Raw genomic sequence first — 22,324 nt, 5'->3', positions numbered from 1 at the left:
TATCACAAGAAGAGAAAACCAAACACCGCATGTTCTCACTCATAGGTGGGAACTGAACAATGAGCTCACTTGGACTTGGGAAGGGGAACATCACACACTGGGGCCTATCATGGGGAGGGGGGAGGGGGGAGGGATTGCATTGGGGAGTTATACGTGATATAAATGATGAATTGATGGGTGCTGACGAGTTGATGGGTGCAGCACACCAACATGGCACATGTATACATATGTAACAAACCTGCACGTTATGCACATGTACCCTAGAACTTAAAGTATAATAAAAAATAAAAAAAATAAAAAAAAAAAAAAAAAGAAAAAGAAAAAAACAAACAACCCCATCCAAAAGTGGGGAAAGGATATGAACAGACATTTCTCAAAAGAAGACATTCATACAGCCAACAGACACATGAAAAAATGCTCATCATCACTGGCCATCAGAGAAATGCAAATCAAAACCACAATGAGATACCATCTCACACCAGTTAGAATGGCAATCATTAAAAAGTCAGGAAACAACAGGTGCTGGAGAGGATGTGGAGAAATAGGAACACTTTTACACTGTTGGTGGGATTGTAAACTAGTTCAACCATTATGGAAAACAGTTTGGCGATTCCTCAAGGACCTAGAACTAGATGTACCATATGACCCAGCCATCCCACTACTTGGTATATACCCAAAGGATTATAAATTATTCTACTACAAAGACACATGCACATGTATGTTTATTGCGGCACTATTCACAATAGCAAAGACTTGGAATCAACCCAAATGTCCATCAGTGACAGACTGGATTAAGAAAATGTGGCACATATACACCATGGAATACTATGTAGCCATAAAAAAGGGTGAGTTTGCATCCTTTGTAGGGACATGGATGCAGCTGGAAACCATCATTCTTAGCAAACTATCACAAGAAGAGAAAACCAAACACTGCATGTTGTCACTCATAGGTGGGAACTGAACAATGAGTTCACTTGGACTCGGGAAGGGGAACATCACACAATGGGGCCTATCATGGGGAGGGGGGAGGGGGGAGGGATTGCACTGGGGAGTTATACGTGATATAAATGATGAATTGATGGGTGCTGACGAGTTGATGGGTGCAGCACACCAACATGGCACAGGTATACATATGTAACAAACCTGCACGTTATGCACATGTACCCTAGAACTTAAAGTATAATTAAAAAAAAAAAAAAAAAGAAAAAAAAGAAATGGAAATTTAGGAGAATAGCCAGTGCCACAGTTCACATTGCAGTACATTTAGGGAGCCACACATTTTTGGTAGCTTTTCTTTAAAAAGTTTAATATTTGGGGCAATTCTTCACAGCTCAATATCTTTGTAATGCAACTCCAAAACTCATTTTACAAGCCTTGCTGACATTAACACTCCAAAATATCTACAAACATAATCATTTATCATGATCTATGTGGTTAATATAGTCCAAATTACCCTTAAGCTCCGGCCTGAAGGTCCTTGAATACCCCTATGGAAAAATCCACAGCAGTGCGCTCAGTCCTCTCACTGAGGTGCACCACTGCACTCTTCTGCGGTGTTCTTTCTTTCTAATAATCTTTTCCTTTTCAACCTATGCTGTTGTCGGTAAATTACCAACACGTGAGTTGACCACTTCCTGATGCCAGGGCTCTGACACTTCGCCCGACAGTCACTTCTGACAACACTGCCCTATCAGCATTTTAAAGTTGTAAGTAGATAGCTTGGCTTGAGCTGGGCTTGTGTGCCCCGGGTTCTCCCACTGTGCAATGTCCTGCTCTTTTCCAAGCCAGAAGTCTGCCAGCTCCTGAAGGCCAGGAGCAAGGCGCCCCGGTAAGTACTCTGCCATCTCTGGTTTGCAATTTTGCTGTGGCCTGTCCCAGGGGGAAAATAATTGCATATGATTAATAATTTGAGAGACATTTAAAGTAGAGCAAAAAGTAAGAAGAGTGGAGATAAGGCTGGCAGGGTGACAGCCAGTGCCAGAAGTTGTTTTGCATAAAGTAGGCTGACAGGGAATTCTTCCATCAGCTTTTGAAAAAAGCTTAGGGGTCATTCCACTTTGCCTTCTGGCACTTGAAATCTGGGAAGGATGGAAGGAAGTTGTGATAAAGATACTGAGATGTTCACCATCCCCGCAGTGAGAGTGAAAATACTCCTAAACTTTTTAAATGGTTCTGGAAACAATGGATTGTTTCCCCACCATAAAATAGTGAAAGTGAATAGCTACTCGATGTATCTGATTGTTTATTTTAGGAATTCATTTGGCATTGGACAGACCTATGCTTGAAAAATAACTTTTAAACTTCAAACACATAGGTACATAATTTATTTGACATTTTTCAATAACATTTAGCATATGAGGAAATGAGGCTCAGAGAGTTGATGTGATTTGGATTCCAAGTTCTATGCTCATTTGATCCATGCCATACTTTCTCCTAAGAGCTAATTACTATGATGTGAAAAAGTGCTAAGACGCTTTCCTCACTTCTAAGAAGCTTATATTCTATCTATTGAGACAACGAAACAGCTAAACAAGGCATCTTTTTGTAACAGCATTGTGTGGCTATGCACCTACACTTAGAGAATAACCATGTGTGTAATGAGGTGCCAGTTGTATGGTGCAGGATAGAAAACATAGTGCCCAGGTCAAGAATCAAGGTGGTGCTGAGCATCATCAAGGAGGCTAGTGAGAATGAAAAGAAAATATACGGTAGGTCTCACAATACATTCCTATATAGACTATTACCTATATAAAATTCCTGGTCATTTTAGCTTCAAAGAAGTGTGATACCTACCTGTGAACCAGCAGTTCAGGAGAAATGAAAGCATATGTCCACAGAAAGCTGTACAAGTACAACAGCTTTATTCCTAACAATCTCAAACTGGAAGTAACCCAAATTGGAAAATGGATAAATCTTGATATATTCACATAATTGAATACCACTTAGCAATAAAAAGGAGTGAAATATTACTGTATGAAGAATCTCAAAAACATCATATTGAGCTGAAGAAGCCAGACACAAAATAATATGATTCCTTGGTATATAGTTCAAAACAGGCAAGCTAATCTGTGATAAGGAAAATCAGAACAGAAGTTAGCTCTAGGAGCCTGGGCTAAGACACATTGGAAAGAGGTATGAGGAACTTTCTGGGGTAAGAAATATTCTGTAGCTTGATCGGAGTGATGTTACACTGTGTATAGAGTTGTCAAGACTCATTGAACTGTACACTTAACATCTGTGCATTTTATTGCATGCCAATTTTATCTCAATTTAAAAAGCCATGATGTTGCTAGAAAAAAGGTCCAGAAAAGAGCAACTTGGGGAATCTCTGAGACGCTACAGTATGAAAACAAGCTGCAAAAAGATTGGTTTTCATGTTTAAAACTTCGTTTTTATATCAGGAGAATTAAGCATAAAACTTCTTATCTTAAGGGAGAGTAGACTAGTAGAAAATGGCTGTGGAATCAGAAAAACTGGCATTTTCATCCTGAGTTCTCAGTGGCTAGCATATGTCCTAGGCTTGGGTTCCTCCTCTCTAAAAAGGGAACCTTAGTACTGCCCTTATATCAATAGAAATGGTAATAAGGAGTGTGATTTTGGAGACAAGTGTTCTGGTTTAAAGAGAGACTAGAATATTTTCAGCAAATATCCCAAAACTTTTTAAACAGCCCCAGGAAAGACATTCCCAGCATACCTGAGGGCTGTTTCACATGGGACCCCAGTCAGCCCCAGATACCAAACATCATGCTTTGATGTTTGGTATCTCTGTCCCTGAAACTTTTTTTAAAAACAGATTTTTTTTTATTTTTTATTTTTTATTATACTTTAAGTTCTAGGGTACATGTGCATAACGTGCAGGTTGGTTACATATGTATACCTGTGCCATGTTGGTGTGCTGCACCCATCAACTCGTCAGCACCCATCAAATCATCATTTATATCAGGTATAACTCCCCAGTGCAATCCCTCCCCCCTCCCCCCTCCCCATGATAGGCCCCAGTGTGTGATGTTCCCCTTCCCGAGTCCAAGTGAACTCATTGTTCAGTTCCCACCTATGAGTGAGAACATGCGGTGTTTGGTTTTCTCTTCTTGTGATAGTTTGCTAAGAATGATGGTTTCCAGCAAAAAAAAAAAAACAAAAACAAAAACAAAAAAAATAAATAAAAAAAAACAGATTTAGGACCGGCTGTGGTGAGTCACAGTTTATGAGCCTGAGGTGGGAGGATTGCTTGAGGCCAGGAGTTTGAGGCCAAACTGGGTAACATAGTAAGATTCTGTCTCTACGAACATACAAACAAAAACTATTAGCTGGGTATGGTGGTGCCAGCCTGCAGTCTCAGCTACTCAGAAGGCCAAGGTAAAAGGATTGCTTGGATTTGGGAGTTTGAAGCTGCAGTGAGCTATGATTGTGCCACTGTACTCCAGTCTGGGTGACAAAAAGAGACCCTGTCTCAGATAATTTTTTTAAATTTTATTTAATTTAAAAATAATAAGGAAAATAGAAGATAAGAAATAGCTTATTGAGAAAAATGGTATTTATTCACATACCATAAAATTCACCCATTTAAAGTGTATAGTTTGGTGGATTTTAGTATATCCACTGGATCGTGTAACCGTCATTGCTATCTAATTCTAGAAGATTTTCATCACTCCCAAAAAATCCCATACCCATCATCCCCATTCCCCATTCCCTATCCTATCCCTACCCTTAGGCATGAATCTACTTTCTGTCTGCCTGTGGATTTGCCTATTTTGGTTCCTCGGTGTTATAGCATGTATCAAGACTTCATTTCTTTTTTATGTCTAAGTAATTTCTATTGTATGGATATACCATATTTTGTTTATCCATTCATCACTTGATGAACATTTTGGTTGTTTCTGCTTTTTTGGCTGTTATGAAAAATGCTACTACTGTTCTTGCACATTTTTTTTTTGGTGTGTATACATGAGTTTCCATTTTTCTTGGGTAGAACTTAGTAGAATTGTTGGGTAACATGGCAACTTTATTTAACATTTTGAGGAACTGTCAAAACTGGTTTCAAAAGTGGCTACATCATTTTACATTCCAGTAGCAATGTATAAGAATTTCAATTTTTTCACATCTTTGCCAACACTTGTTATTGTCTGTCTTATTTTAGCAGAGCCTGAAACTTTGAGTTCCTTTGTGGGGTGTCAGAGCTTAGAGGAGTTAATTGGTGCACAATCACTGAGGTCACACCATGGTAGCACTATCTTCCATGCACACGTTCTGAGCCTTAAACTGGGTTTGTCTTTGTGAAATCTTTTTACACCCTACAGACTCTCGCACATGGGATCTAGGTTCAGATATCCACTCTTTTATTAAAACCATATATGACAATGCCTTCTGAACAGTTAGGTTGTCCCAGTGTCCTCAATAAAGGAAAGATATAAGTCTAGTCATCAGAAAAATGCTTTTCAGCTGGCAAGGAAATAAGGGCTCTGACCAATGTTTTCAATAACAAAAACCACTAATATTTTTTGAGAGTTTATCTGGTGCCAAGTATTGTTCTAAGTGCTTTACATTAATTATTTCATTTAGAGTGTGTCATAACTCATGGAGGTGAGTAAATATTAATCTCATTTTATGAAAGGATTAAGCAACAAGCCAAAGGACACATCAATAGTAAGTGGAGTCATGGTGATCCACATAGGCTAAGTTATAATATACCCTGCAGTTCTGTCTCACCATTAATTTTTAATTGACTGAGCTTAGTGGGTTGATTTTTTTTTCTTTTTAAAACTGTATTTCAACATAACTATGCTTACAGAAATACACTCATATTGGTTAACAGAATGCAATTTAAGTTTAACTTATCCTACACAACTTGGACCAAAAACTTGGTACATGGTTTAAGATTTTAAAAAAGGATTTGCATTCTGCTTTATTTTTATCTGTTACAAATGTGTAAAAGATCCTCCCTCAAATGCTGCTAAAGAAGGCAGCAAGAACCTTGAGATATTTGCCTTTGGTTTGCCTCAGAAAAATAACCCGTATTGCACTGCATAAGTTTATAAAACTGGTGCAACAAAACACTGTTGTAATGTTTCAATAGAATTAGAATTAGAAAGTTCAATAACTAACGGGTATGGAAGGGACTGGGAGGGAACCTATGTACACATGTGAAACTGTAAAAGCTATCTGATTTAGTTAATATTGCATGTAGATTGTAAATCTACACAAGTCAAGATTCAGATAATTTCTTCAATCTGAATTAACACTATCTGTTCATTTCATCTGCTGGGGTCAATCAGGAAACTGGGAACAGTAGTAAGTTTTTTCAACTTATGCGAAAAAGAAAATTAAGTTTCTTCCTCAGCTTTTCAGTCCAGAAGTGACAGTATACTATAGGCAAGGTATTCCTTCCATTGTAAGCATTCATAGGGTGACATGCAATGAGGTCTATTTGGGTTTTAATTTGTAGCAGCAGTCATATGCAAAACAGTCTCCAAAGTTAATTACACATGACTTTATAAGTGACTCTGAAAAATAAAATGGCCCTTCTTAGAAGACTAGAGCAAAACATCCAGCCATACTTATAAGCCTTATCAAAAGAAAAAAAAAAAAGGCAGCCCCTTATGAATTACACAATAAAAGAAAAAAGTGGCCCCCAATTAAGAAGCAGCTCTGAAGAAAAAAGGAAAAAATATAACTTAAAAAGTCTTAAAAACCAATGTGAATATAGATTCAAAAGACAGGTAAGAGATTCATTTTCATAACTACCTAAGATCAGGCTTGTCATGTATTCTAGGGTTTCAAGTTTATCACTAGTTGCTACACAACAATTTACAAATAACATGTTCATTTTTTGTTCTTTTATCAAAAGGGAAAATTCTAGCTTACATTCTATCCAGTGTGGGCGAGTGGGACTAGAAAACAAAAAGATGCAAACAGTTCCAGGCAAATATCACATTTTTCAAATGGAAGAACTTCCAACTGGACCAGAAGTTCATACTGCTAATGTGCTTTTCACTGAAACAATTTCTAATAAGTATGAATACATGGCATTAAGGTTCACAACCTAATACAGGCCTGACAATCAAGTCCTTATTTTCTGGAAGAAGGCCTCAAGTCCAATCAATTTCCAGTAACAACGCTTTTACAAATCGATTTAAAAATAAGGGGTTTTAATTTCCTTCATGTTTTTGTTTTTAGCATTCTAGTCTTAAAGACTAGATTAGAATTTAGCTCAATTCCCCAGAAGGCAAATGGTTTTTCTTTTGCAGAATGAAAGAATCCACAAAAAAAACCTCTTCCCCAAACTAATTCCTGATAGCCAATCTGTGCTTAAGATGAATCTTTCTCTATACAATGTTAACAGTAACTTAGGTAAAATGTACCCATGAACATTAAAACTAGTTGTTAGAAAGGTTTAACTAGCTTTATAATTTAAGTTTTAAAGCATAAATATTTGCAGCTTGATCTTCTGTTGACAGTGATCATCGGAGCCTAGAATTCAACATTTACAATTTCCGTTCATGCACACAAAACACACACCGTTACCACACAACTTACTCCCCATGTCTTAAGAGAAGAATCTTCTGCTTTTTTAAATCTTTGGCCTCCCAGTCAATTCCATGTTCAAACAACTTTTAACTCAAACTTTACTCTCAGATTTTTAACAAGTTTTCCACCCACAGATTATTAATGCTTTTCCTAATCTTTCACGTTTTACTGCCAAAATCTGAAGCTGGCCTCAAAGAGATCATCAGATTAAAAAAAAAAAAAAAAAGAAGAAAAAAAAAAGAAACATAAAGTGGTTATTTCAAAACAGAATATGCGAGGTCAGAATTCAAGGTTCCCTACTGGGATCATATTTTATTTTACTGCAACAAATACCTGCTATCAGTAAGAAAAATCCTATATTGGATTCTTTCGTACTCTTTGGTGCCTCGCCAAAGAACCTACAAAAATGTTTTGGAGTACATGCCCTTTTTTCAAACAAAGTACCCCCACAGGAACACTAGGATAGCTGCAATTCATTTGAGGTATCACCTGTAGAAAGAGGCTATCACACAGACAGCCAGGACACCCACCAGTTTGTGGAGATCCTTGAGAAAGTATGATTTTAAAAAATCTGACCTGTACTTGTTTCCCCAGCCTTTTTCACTGTATAGGAAAGTTGCAGCTGGTTTGCCAGCACTCATACTACCCCTCTTATCCTAGGTTTGCCATGTAATAGCTATGGCTTTGGAATCTCCCAAGTGATATTCTTGGAGGAATAATTATGTCTCCTAATTCCAGGCTTACACTTTCCAAACACATCGCTTACTGTTGTGTATGTGCAGATGATGCATTTGTAGACTCACTCGTTATCCCCAGCTCTGGTGTGGTGTTTCAGGTGTGCAGTATAGGGATCGCATTGATTGGTATTGTAGCCACAGCTGTCACAGCGAACACGGACCTTGGAGAAAGCTCCCTCTTCTGCAGTGGAAGAGCCAGATTCCCTGGCTTTTGCTTGCTTCTCTGCTCCCCTTTTCTTTCTTTCTCTTTTCCTTTTTTTTTTTTTTTTTTTTGAGACGGAGTCTCGCTCTGTCGCCCAGGCTGGAGTGCAATCGCGTGATCTCGGCTCACTGCAAGCTCCGCCTCCCGGGTTCCCACCATTTCCTACCTCAGCCTCCCGAGTAGCTGGGACTATAGGCGCCCGCCACAGCGCCCGGCTAATGTTTTGAATTTTTTTTTTTTTTTTTTTTTTAGTAGAGACGGGGTTCCACCGTGTTAGCCAGGATGGTCTCGATTTCCTGACCTCCTGATCCACCTGCCTCTGCCTCTCAAAGTGCTGGGATTACAGGCGTGAGCCACTGCGCCTTTTTTTTTTTTTTTTTTTTTTTTTTGACGGAGTTTCGCTCTTCGGTAGGCTGGAGTGCAATGATGTGATCTTGGCTCACGGCACGCAACCTCTGCATCCCGGGTTCAAGCGATTCTCCTGCTTCAGCCTCCCGAGTAGCCGTGATTACAGGCATGCGCCACCACACCGGACTAATTTTGTATTTTTAGTGGAGACGGGGTTTCTTTATGTAGGTCAGGCTGGTCTCGAACTCCCCACCTCAGGTGATTCTCCCACCTTGGCCTCCCAAAACGCTGGGATTACAGGCGTGAGCCACCGCGTCCGGCCTCTCCGCACTTCCACAAAAAATTTCTTGGCACTGTGAACTCAGGCGATGCACAAACCGTTCTTCAGATTATGCTTCTTATTGGCATGACTTACAGCAAAAGGATTTGGTCTTCGAGTTCTTGCCTTTGTCCTCTGTTCCAGGTGTTTCAGGAGAAAGATCTTTATTTGAGCTGTAAATCTCTGGAGGAGCTATTGCCTCAAATACAGGCTGAAGTTCTACAACCCTGAGTTCCAAACGTCTCAGCCCACGAGGTTCACCGTTTATTTCAGCACTCTTCAAGTCCCCCTCCTTCTTCACTATCTGAAATGTTGTTATCCCCAACAGGTATCAATTTTGCCATCTGTCTTTCTTTACCGAACAGGTAATCACAACAGCTGCCATTTACTTTCCCAGTGAAGGCCACATTTGCCAGCATGACAGGCTGAGGTGCGGCCAGTTCAGCTTTAGAGAGATCATGCAAGTCATACATGCCGTTAGGCAAGGCCATTCCAACGTTGCCATTGCCGGTAAACAGCCCTTCTCCAGAAGACTCCCCCATCACCTGGGTGGCCATAACTGTAATCACGCAGGCTGCGTTTGGGCTTCTCCGGCTGCCCCCGAGTCCCTCCGACCACCCCCGGGCTCGCCCAACACCCAGGGCCAGGCGCCCTGGAAGTTTGCAAACTTCACTCCCCCACAGCGTCTGGCAGGACTTCAGCCTCAGCTCTGCAGGCTCGGGAGGTTGGGTGGCCGGATTTAGGGGTCTATCTTATTCACCACTATATACCCTGAAATTAGCACAATACCTGGCTTATAAAAGAGGCCTAATATATGATGAATCAATGAAAGAATGAATAAAATTAATTTGCAGTATTTAAAAGTTCTTGTTCATAACTGGCAATAATTTAATCATGTTTGAAGCAAGTAAGTTTGTGTGTCTGTGTATGCTTCCTCTCTCGAATTCTTTATTTAAGCTCTTGTTTTTCAGCCAGTCCTCATTCTCCTCCCTTGTTCTGTAGTACAACTAGTACAACTCAATCACTGACATTTCATCTAATTGCAGAGTAACAGATTGTAATGGATTAAAGATTTTACAGCACAAACATTTGGCCTGCTCAAAGGTAGGTAGGAGTAAGACAGAAGGTAAAAACATCTCATTTGAAGATTCACAAACAAGATAAAAAAAAATTGCTCCCAAGCATATGATGAACTCAAGATAAAAGATTACATTTTAAAAGGTTTAAATCCGTGGAAGACAGAACAAAGCATTCTCCTGTGTTGCTCACATTTCTTCCCGCTCAAAACCCTCTTCATTATTTCAATAATATGAAAAACCAGATGTAAACAAGACTGCTCATTATTCTCATTCTCCTTTTGTTTTATATTTGTTCCCATTTCAACACACAGTCTTCACTTTCTGCTCTGCCAGCCTATATACATGAAATCCAGGCTTCCAAAACCACTTTGCTCTGCTTTATTTAAAATTCAACTGAAAACTCTCAGTCCTTTTATTCTTTGGATAAAAAGAAAACCTAATACTTACATTGATTTCTATTCAAACAATTATATTTTCTTGGTACAACTTGTATCAGAATTTATATCTCCTAATGAGAATTTTCCCCATAGCAAATCATTTGAGAGACCATGTAATGATGTTAATGCTCAAAGCATTTAGGACAGAGTCAGAATATAAACCTCATAAGAACATCCATCTCATTACTTTCCCACAGTAATTACAACTGTTTTACCCAATTCGATCATCAACTAATAGCCTGTACTTGACCCTTCATAGTTATGGCCATTTCAATGAAATTTACCTTTTCAAGACAAAGACAAATCCTTATTGAGAACAGATAATGTATTATACACTGAGAAAGATATTTGGAGAGAGGGACTGGAATTCAAAAATATTTTGGGATACCACAGTGCAACTGGAATAACTGTATCTTTTAAAGATGACTCTCTCAAAGGTGATAGAACATTAGAAGGCATGTTTGTTAAATTCTAATTTGTTCAACCCATCTACTTGAAAATATTTAAGCACCTTGGACGTTGCAGTCACAGTGCAATGTGCTGGGCATAAGTAGATAAACAAAACAGACAATATCCTTGCACTCTCTTTGTGGCAATATGGCAGTGCAGAGAGAAAATGGGTTTGGGAGCCAGACAGACCTGAAAAGACCAAGAGAGACTCTTTACAGAAGGTGATGTGGGCCGGGTGCTGTGGCTCACGCGTGTAATCCCAGCACTTTGGGAGGCTGAGGCGGGTGGGTCACTTGAGGTCATGAGTTCGAGACCAGCCTGGCCAACATGATGAAACCTCATTTCTACTAAAAACACAAAAAATAGCTGGGCATGGTGGCAGGCACCTGTAATCCCACCTTCTTGGGAGGCTGAGGCAGGAGAATCGCTTGAACCCAGGAGGCAGGGTTTGCAGTGAGCCGAGATCACACCACTGCAGTCTAGCCTGGGCGATAGAGTGAAACTCAGTCTCAATAAATGGAAAGTGTAGGCTTTTAGACCTGTGTTTGAATTGTAATTATGGCATTGCCTGTGTAAACTTGGAAACATTACTTAAACTTTCCTGGGTCTCATTTCCCTTCCTTCCCAATTTTGTAAAACAGATGTGATAATGCCAATTTTGAAGAATGTTATGATTTTTTTTTTTTTTTTTTGGTCAGCATGCAGTAGACTCTCAGTAAATGGTAGCTATTATTTGTGTTTATAGCATAGGTAGAGAAGTTGATATAAGCTTTAATGAAGATGAACTTTGGAAGCTAGAGAGCCAGGCTGTCAGCCCAGACCTTTGGGTGGTTATCACTGTGACGAGGAAGGCAGGTGCAGTAGGCTAAAGTATGACAATGGGAGGGAGAACAATGGAAGGCAGCCAAAGTGCATTTTGAAAATGTCCAGGGTTTCTCCTCACTTTAATTATTGCTTCAAATTAGAGTCTAATTTATATTACTTTTCTAGGGAATTTAAAATAAAAAATATTGGATTTTTATTTAGAAACTCTGAAGTGAGAATTTGGATTTCTTTTACCTGTGCCTGAAAAGTCCTCTTAATCAGAAAGGCAAGCAAATTACAGTCCTACATACTAGAGAGATATTCCAAGTTATTTGCTTTTTCCTATCATGTTCTTGGAAACCACATCATCAAGTGGATAGCATTTATTATGCATAAGAATACAATTACAATTGGTGACAGAAATTCTAACCAAAGACGCAAACTCAAACCACCGCTATGGCCCAAGATACCATAAAAAATAAAACACATTTATACTTCTGTAGCAGTTTAAAGGGAAATGAATATGTTCCAAGTCTCATGATATGGACACATAGATACTAGGTACACTAATATATATTATAGTTTTGTACTATAAAATGATTCAATACTACTAAGTGATATCTACTATATTATAAAATTGATTAACAACAAATATTCTAGGCATGATAAACTTAGATTTTGTTCCCATTCTTTGAGTTCTCCCTAGAACTAATTCTTTCGCATTTTCATCTGGATCAATTGCCATGATGTAGGCAGAGACTTACACTATAGCTTTAAGTCTTAAATTTAAACAAAAGTTAAATTAAGGTAATCTATGAACCCCGTGTGCATTATGGAAACAGGATGAAAAAGAGGGTTAGAGAGAGGGAGACACTGAATAAGCCTTTAACGAACAAAAGTTACTGAGACAAAATCTATTATTTTCAAAACCAGCAACAAAAACAGTAACAAGGTTGATTTTGCTAAGCATCTGTACTGCCTCTGTCTTTAAAGAAACATAGCAAAAAAAACCCAAAGAGGCACTAAACTATTTTCAGCATTCAGAGCTAGGACATTTTGCTCATCAGCTTTCAGAATACTTTAACCATTGTTTGTAAAATGAGAATACAATGACTATTAACATGGACTTTAAAAAGCGTGTTTTGAAACGTTTCGTACTGTTTAATAAACATCTCCATTCATTCATTCAAAAATATTTTTGTATGCCTACTGTGTTCTTGCCTCTGTGATTAACCTTGGTGAGGAACCATAGAAATGGCTGCTGCCTGGATGGAGTTTCAGTCCAGTGGGGAAGACAGACAATGAAAAAGTAAAGAAGAACAAGTATAACTTCCTGAAATGCTATGGATGCAAATTAATGTTTTTGTTGCATTTCTTAAATGTGATGGGTTGTGAATGACCAGGAAGGTTCCTATTGGCATCCATGTTTAAAATTCCAGCAATTAACCTTTCATAAGGATTTCCAATCAGGGCATTGATTGGTGGGTGGAGATTCTTGGAGAGCATAGTTGCCATCTGATTGCTAACTGTACTTAGAAACAGCATCACTTCTTTCATGATCCTTGGGCATAAAAGATGCCATAAGGAATAATGACTGTAACTCACTCCGAAGAAGTACCAAGGAATTGACCATTGGAGGTTAAAAAACTGTTGCCATTTGATTGAATATGTATTCTTCACACGCTTTTCTGTGAAGTAAATGTTTTTCTAATTAGGCTTAAAAATGTGAAATTTTCTTGCAAAATTGATTTTCCATTAAAGCATTAAAGTAGTTTCTCTTCCCTTCTGCTTGGATACTAATTAAATTATGTTCCAACTTGTTTTAATTCTGCAATCAATTTTTTTTCCATTTGCACTAGATTACAGAATCTCATTTAAAAATCACTCTTTACCAAATTTTACACAAAGCAGAGGTGATAGACTTATTCTCTAATGGAAACAAAACAATAAAACAGTAACTGCTCAAGTCATGAGGGCTTGCAGCATGTCAGGGTGGAATGTTAAAAAAAGGCTTAGTTTTATTTTTCTGGTGCTATCTATTCCTTATGCTGTTTTTCGAGATAACAAATATCTATCTATATAGTAGAAGGCATGGAGATAAAAATAAATTTTAAAAATGGAATAAAATGTTAAAATAAAAAGGGTTTAAATACTTTGATGATCTATCTGATCCTGGGGTACAGAACTGAGACAACTTAAAATCGGACATATGTGAAATTTGTAGGAAGGGAAAATGGAGTCATAGCTGTTGATTGTAATGTTTGAAATAATTAAGTCAAAATTTTAAATAGATTATTCTAAAAGGATAAAGATTGGTTTCAGGTTTGACTTGCGTATACCGTAAATACTTATTTTTTGAAAGATTAAAAAGAAGAAAATCTCGAAGATTCAACTTAGACAGCTTGGGACTATACATATTGGTAGCCTTTTGCACACTGAAGAATTGTATACTGATTACCAAAGATGATTTTGAAGCCATATACTGAGAAAGAAAAAAATTAAGAAACAACAGTTTTATACATAACCATCTCTATCCTCTAGGAACTCAGAGGATACATATTTCTGTTTTAAAGAAACAAAAATAAGAGACAAGTTGACCACCTTCATCTGTTAGAAAGTGGGGAAGTGGAGGAAGAAAGTAGTCGACCATGCATCGTTAAAAAAACAAACTGGCAAGTGAATGGAAACCAGTGAGGTGGCTTTGATTGTGTAAATTTGCAGAACACGATCAAGCCAACTGGAAACCTCACCAGTAATATTTCCACCTGGGGACAGAATCAAATAGTGGGAACAATGTGCTTTTGTTGTTGCTCTTCCTGGTACAGCTTATCTCTTCCACATTACTTCCTTTTAAACATGGGTCTAATCACTTCCAAATGAGCTCTTACACTATCCATGTTCATTCCCATTTCTTTCTAAATTGCTTGCACATTATTTGGTCACAAAAAATAGCACATAATCCTTTAAGCTACACAATTACTTCATCATCTTATGACTTATAGTTGTCAACTTTCTGGCAACAAAACCTGACTGCATTTAATTAACATCACAGAGTTGGCTGTCAGTGGTTCTGATTTAACCTGTTTAAATCCAAGTCTCTGGCAGAACAGCTTACTATGATTAGCAGTACTGTTTCTAGATTCCAAAGCTGTTCCTTGAATTCCTTTTTCTCACTCTCTTTGATATCTTTCATCTCATTATGACATTAAAAATAACGCTTAACACTGTTAGATGAAAGCAAAACTAAAATCATGAACAAAATTGCTCATGTAAAGTGGAAAAACAATTTCTTTAAAATCATAAAACTAAAGTCAATCTAAGACTTCAGTTTATTCACACAATTACAATTTTCTGCAATTAATGGACAGTGGCATGCAAAGTTAGAGCACATATCATTGAGAATATATAATTCTTCATATATAAAATGTAATTGGAATCTTCCTTTATTATGAAAAAGTTTCTAACTGGGTCTAGTCATCTAGAGATACTTTGTAAGCTAGACATTATACAGTTTTTTATAACCTATATCTTGATAAAGAGATATAGTCCAACTGAAAACCAAAAATTTCTATTTCTGAGTAGAAATCAAAGAGGAAAGTCTCTAGAGTTTTACAAGTATAATGATAAAAATTAATATTTCCCATTAATAACTCTTACAGATACTCAGTAAGCGCAGTGGTGAGAAAAAGGATGGAGAAGTAGATAAAAATAGAGGGACACAACAAATGCGGAGATGAACACACAAAATGGGGAAAGAGAACACACAAAATTAACCAAGAAAAAGGTACGAGAGAGCTCTCACTTAGTGAACATTTACCATATGCCAGACTCTATGCTGGGTACTTCACATTCTATTCTATTTCATCGGTAAGTAAGATAAGGGGCAAATCATGTTAGGCCACTTTCTAGGTTAAAATTCTGAATGGGCAGTGTACCTAACCCCCTAGATTCTAGAGCGGAACCTGTCAACTTGGTGTTAAGTTTCAAATTCTGCTCGTACTCAAAGATTTATGAAAGAAGAAACTTGCTCAATGGTCTACATTCCCTTAACTCAGAAAAAAAAAAAAAATCACAATTTTTCAGAAACCCACTGGGTGTGATCTTGGATGTCATTACCACCCGATAATTATCCAGGTGAAGGTAACAAGTGTGAGCCATGCACCCTGCACAGGTGGGCATTGTGAAATACCAGTGGTTCATGTTCTCATATTCAAGGAACAAGCCAACCAAACACCAGCCAACTAATGAAAACCAATCAGTTAATAAATATTTGTTATGGTCCTACTTTTCCCCCCAAACAATTTACACAAAGTCAAACACTTCAATAAAATATTCAATGAAATATCTCACTACGTTGTTAAATAATTATGAACACTGTAATTGAATGACTGAATTTTTTTCATTAAGATGTCTGTAACATTACTATTAGTTCACTTATAGGAAAGAACTATCCATAAAATCATATGATTTTAAAACCCAGTATTTTTCTTGGGTATTCTTGAATATCCACAGTAGGGCTAAATCTGTTTCAATGTCTAAGAAAGGTTAGTCAACATTCTTAGATATTGAGATGGCATATATATATATATATATATATATATATATATATATATATATATAATATGTATACATGAATATTATATACAAAAATACTTAAGCTCTGCTTTCTTTTTGGAAAATAGAAGTATATATACTTTTTCCCCCCAAAAAAGCAAAGCTTAACTTAAGTATTTTTGACTCATTTTGTAAAATCAAATAGCACTGTAATCCCAGCACTTTGGGAGGCCGAGGTGGGCGGATCACAAGGTCAGGAGATCGAGACCACGGTGAAACCCCATCTCTACTAAAAATACAAAAAATTAGCCGGGCGCGGTGGCGGGCACCTGTAGTCCCAGCTACTCAGGAGGCTGAGGCAGGAGAATGGCGTGAACCCGGGAGGCGGAGCTTGCAGTGAACCAAGATTGCGCCACTGCACTCCAGCCTGGGGTACAGAGCGAGACTCCCTCTCCAAAAAAAAAAAAAAAAAAAAAAAAAAAATCAAATAGCAAATAGCAATTTTACAGTGAAAACTTCAGTTTCATCATGGGAATTAATAGGCCTGTTCTAAAACCTCATTTCATCATATAGGGGGTATAAAGTTCATAGCTTCAGATTGGTCACAGAAGACCTTAGGCTGAGAGGATTCCCAGGTGATGGACTTGACTGAGTTTCTCTGAAAGTCTGACTCTCTCTGTGATCTCCCTGGGGACCCCAAGAGGCCAGGGAATCCTAGGGACCTGGAGATCCTAAACGACTGAGCGGTCAGCCATCCCTTGGGTAATTACAGCCGTATGTCAGGAACTAAAAAGTGACTGGGAAAGGAGTTGTTTTAGGAATTTAGAGAAGCTACGGGTTGTTTGCTTTTCTTTTTTTTTTTTTTTTGAGGCAGAGTCTTGCTCTGTCGCCCGGACTGGAGTGCAGTGGCCGGATCTCAGCTCACTGCAAGCTCCGCCTCCCGGGTTTACACCATTCTCCTGCCTCAGCCTCCCGAGTAGCTGAGACTACAGGCGCCCGCCACCTCGCCCAGCTAGTTTTTTTTTTTTTTTGTATTTTTAGTAGAGACGGGGTTTCACCGTGTTAGCCAGGATGGCCTCGATCTCCTGACCTCGTGATCCGCCCGTCTCGGCCTCCCAAAGTGCTGGGATTACAGGCTTGAGCCACCGCGCCCGGCCCTGTTTGCTTTTCTAGTATTGGTCCACTGAAATGTTTGCAGAGAAAAATGCTGGTGCCAGGCAGGCATTGCATAATCAGATACAATTGATTATTATGAAGCTTAAATGCACTAAACATATTGAACTTCCCTTTTTAAGTCATGGAAAAATACTGGGCTAAACTATTAAAACTGGGGATAAACAATGTGAGGAGTGGCATAAAATGTGAGTCATTTAAAAAATGGATTTAATATCAGGCTTTGTGAATTATATTTGATGTTTCACCAATTATGCTCTCATATCTTTAGGAGAAACAATGAACTGTCTGTGATATGAAGAAACAATCAAGGAAAAAGTACCATTTTATTTCTGTGTAATGGCTACATAAACTATGCAGAAAACACAAAATGATTGTGAAAAAATATGAGAAATAAAATAATTTTTCATTGTCCTTTTAAAGCAGTAGTGTATGAGTATGTGTGGCCTTTTGTAATCTTTTAGAAAGAGTTCCTGTGTGCATGTGCGTTTGTTTGTGTCCAGGGATGCTAGATTCAGTATACAAATTTCTCTCTCTCCTTTCAAATAACACCCAGAAGACCTGTACACTTTTTAACAAAGTGGTGCAATGCCCTTGGCCCTACTTTACCAGCTATCAACATCTAGAGGCCTACACCCCCCTTTGTAAAGAGTATTTCTCAGTAAGTTATTATATGAGCAGCAACTGGCGAGTACAGCTTGTGATGTTAAAAATGCTAATAATTGCCTTACCTCTTCCTTCTCAGCACTTTGCAGGTCACGCCATTCCTCAGTTACATGGCCAAAATCCACTGTGTTCATAGGGACTTTAAATTCTCCAATGATGTCATGCTTAGAGAAACGATCAAAATCATATACAGCCATCACCAGGGTTTTGCCACCCAATTCCGAGTATGGTACCTAAATAAAAAGCAATGAGGATAAAATATCCAGTCACAAAAATGCTTAAAACATGTTATTTGTTGATGGTGCTTAATTTAATATTTATGTTGCATAAACAGAACAGGAATATAATTTTGTTTTTGGTTATTTTTTAAATTGAGACTTTTGACAAACTGCTTGAGGGTAAAATTACTTGAGAGAAAATGGGAATTTTTAGTGATTTATTGCGTTATCTCAAAGTTCTAGAAGCTGTTAGCATTATTAATAATGGATCCTGCTATTAGTCATGCTATAAATCCTTAAGATTAATAAAAGAATAAACAAGCCAATTGCATCTGACTATAAATAAGTTTTTCTTGTAGAATATTGTGTTGTTATTGTTGTTATAAGTTATATTGTCAGGGTGTAACTTACTGAGGGGCAAATAACTTTTTTCAAATGTTCCATTAACTCTTTCAAGGCATTTAAATGCCACAGTTCAATGGAGCAATGATTTATTAAAGACTATGCAAGGAGTCTGAAAGGATTGAAATGATATTCACAAGTGCCTCACCTACTCCCTAAAATAATTTGTTGATTGACAAGAACTGACTACGAAATTGATGTTTTGAATATCAGAGGTGCATTATAATATGGGTTTTGAAGTTCATTCTTGGGTATGACATGTTTTAGGATGAGTGGTGGCAAAAGGCCAAGAACTGATGAATTCTCCAGCTGTTCAAATATATCTGGGACAGATGCTATGGGTTGGGATGTTTATTAGTGACATTTTTAATATTCAGTGAAGGCAGTGCAATCCAAGTAAGCTACACTTCAGTAACTGGGTAGAAATACCTAATTAAGAAATTGTTTAGACTTGTCTTAAAGGTTTGATCAATTTTCATACACTTCCTATTATTTTATCAGTGTAAATGGTTGTCTTATGCTTCAGCAAACATTTCTCAATTAACTCTGTGTATTAAGGAGGGAAGAAAAGGAAGAATATTAGGCCTTCTACATAGAAGAAATTTTAGTTTTCCAAAGAGTTTTTCTTTTCTGTCATTTATGTATCATCTGTTTGGAATCTGATTTTTTATTAAGATATTATGATTAAAAAGTAAGCATCATACTTTTTTTTAGAAGGAATGGAAAATAAACCCTTCCAAAGGGCTGACTCTCAAAGAAACAAACAAAATATTTTAGAGTAGGGATAAACCCTTGAAAATGTTATTGTATATCTAAAATCTCTCTAGACTTTCTAATGATTGTACTCAAAGAGCCAACAGTCAAAAATCTGGGCTTGGGGTCAGACAGACCTTGTACCAGATTTGGACTTTCCAACTAAAGGGCCTGGGGCACGTGATTAAACATCAGTTTATTCATCTATTAAGTTGTGATAATACTGTAATAATGGCTGCTTCATGGGGCTGTTTTGGGGATGAATGAATATATGTAAAACACCTAGTGCAGAAGAAGCCCTTGAAAATATTTATTGTTCGAATGATTACTAGCTCCTTCAGATAACTGGAGGAAAAGAAGACGAATTTAGTTTCAGGCATGTTGAGTTCCTGTTAAATTTTTAAATCCATTGTAAAGCCAGTCCTCTTTAAAGTCTTTTATACTTCCATTCCTATATCATATTGCCTTTTGGCATTTCAAGATGAGTAATCTACAATGTCTAACTAGCTCTCTAGAAAAATTGAAGTATTTTTAAATATAGCAGAATATATTATACTGTAGATTATGTACAGTTTGATCAACCTGTCTGAAATAAAATGAAACTTGATAAAAATGTATAGAGAATTCAAAAATTTCAATAATTACACTTGGTTTTATAGAAATTACTAATAAAATTATTAGCATTTTTTAAAAGAAATAATAATGTGGGCAATGCAATACAAAACAAAGCCCCAATACATTAGCTCATATTATTTAAGAATTTCCTCACTAAGTTTTGGTCAGAAACTGCTGACCTAATTTAAGGTTAATAAATTGATGAATAAAACAACTGTGATTACTCTTACAATATTTTTAAAATTTTATTTCCACTTTATGTTTTGTGGTATGTTGACTATAGTGATTAAGCTTCATAAGCAAATACTCTTCCTGAGCTGAGTGTTTCCAGAATGTCTTTACTGCTACTTTAAATTCACTGTCTAGGTACAGAAAAACCAGATTTTAAGTAAGATTACTGACAATCCATGAGGGACCTTTGTCTTGAAAACTCAGAAATTTTAGAGTGAATAGAAAGACACTTCCCCTTTACATAATTGAAAACAAGGTTTGAGAAAATGACTCATGCCCTCATTTTCAATTTATTTCATCGCAGAATGTTTGCTAACACAAGGCACATGCTAAGCCTGGCTGATGGACGTGGTGATTTTGAATTAGCCCGCTGGCATATTCACAGACATGTCATTTTTCACAAACATATTGTTCTGAGTAATGCATTAGAAAGTTTTTTTTTTTTTTTCACATGTTAAAGATATCCACCAAAGGAATTGTTTTTATGAATGATTTCAAGCCAAGATCCACAAAGATCCTGGAGACCTGCAGGGCATGTTTTCCTGATGAGATATTATATGGCTGGAATCTCTGTTATTGTTTGTCAACTGAGGTGCCTCAACAAGATGAAGAACATCAGGGCAGAACCTAGAGTAAAGGAAAAAGGCTAGAAATGCAATAAAACAGTGTGTTCATATTCCTTTTATTGATTAGTTAAGAAGAATGACTTTAATGTGCTCGAACTGTCCTTCTACACACAGAGTTTTGTTACAAGAGTCATGTCTATTTGTACCATCTAAGCATTGGGATATAGCTTAATCCTGGGATTGCAACAGATGTACCTATTTTCACGAACTTTGAAATTTAGAAAAATAATGATTTCATTGTTTTGGCTTTATGTTAGATAGGGATCTCACTTTTTAGATGTGACTATGACATCCTAGTCATGTTCTAGTCAATTCCATTCCGAAATGACTGAACTGAATCATACTCTGAACACACTGAAAGGCAATATTGAATCTTGACTGTAGTGAAGATAAGAATTGTGCATGTTCTTACTGGAATTAATGTGAGTCCCTGAACAAACATTCATGTGCATGTTCATGTGTATGTGACAGGATGAGATCAGTCTTTTAACTAAAACAACAAAGGAAAGGTTATAAGTAAACATTAAAAAATACCTTGAAAGTAAATTGCTCATTGAAGACAGGATTAAGGGTTTTTCGGTGGACTTTCGTCTCAAATTTCTTCTTCTTATCAGGTAGCAGAAACACTTTCACATAAGGATCAGATGTGCCCCCCATGTCCAAGGCGGGCAGTTCGGCAGCCTGAATGATCCCTACCAGCAGCTGAAATAAATGAGAGGATACAGCAAACATAAATATTAGTCGATGTTTTGGAAAAGATCGATTTGTTCACAATGCTGCATATTGGGATTTCTCCCTCTTCCTATTTCGTTTTAATAAACTCTTATTCTCTTATGAATCTGAATACAGAAGGCAAATGAAGTGAGCTATGTAGACTTCAGAAACCCAATTATGACAGATGCAGGCTCTGGGAAGCCTGGTTTTAAGCACAAAGGAGGCTTTTTAAAAGGTTGCTGATTGCAGTTAAATATGGAGTTCATTTTTGCAAAAGAGTTGTAATCAAATAACTTTCCAGTTGCCAAAAACCCTTGTGCATTGTTTTCTTTGCAGAGCATGATTTGTAAGTGAAAATACATTGTTAAGCAATCACAAGTTTGTAATTATAAAGTGGGAAGCTTTTATTCTTTATCAAAGCCTCAGACCAGCTGAGTAGAAATTTCTTAGAAATTGGGTAGCATTTTGAGAT

General features: G+C 37.3%; 1 protein-coding gene across 3 annotated transcripts in view; it reads right to left on the bottom strand.

Moving 5' to 3' along the window:
- The window catches only part of SYT1 (synaptotagmin 1), a 593,135-nt gene that overhangs the window by 147,446 nt on the left and 423,365 nt on the right, over positions 1–22,324 (bottom strand). For all 3 annotated transcript variants that reach the window (XM_023218440.3, XM_023218610.3, XM_023218531.3), the window contains 2 exons: positions 21,673–21,840; positions 18,359–18,526 (listed from right to left, as the gene is read on the bottom strand). In XM_023218440.3, coding sequence (XP_023074208.1) covers positions 18,359–18,526; positions 21,673–21,840 — 336 coding nt within the window. The remainder of the gene's footprint in view (positions 1–18,358; positions 18,527–21,672; positions 21,841–22,324) is intronic.

Source organism: Piliocolobus tephrosceles, chromosome 10, assembly GCF_002776525.5.
Source record: "Piliocolobus tephrosceles isolate RC106 chromosome 10, ASM277652v3, whole genome shotgun sequence".
In the NCBI taxonomy this organism is placed as follows: domain Eukaryota; kingdom Metazoa; phylum Chordata; class Mammalia; order Primates; family Cercopithecidae; genus Piliocolobus; species Piliocolobus tephrosceles.
The sequence above is the reverse complement of the archived record's forward strand: the minus strand, read 5'-3'. Positions and strand labels throughout refer to the sequence as shown.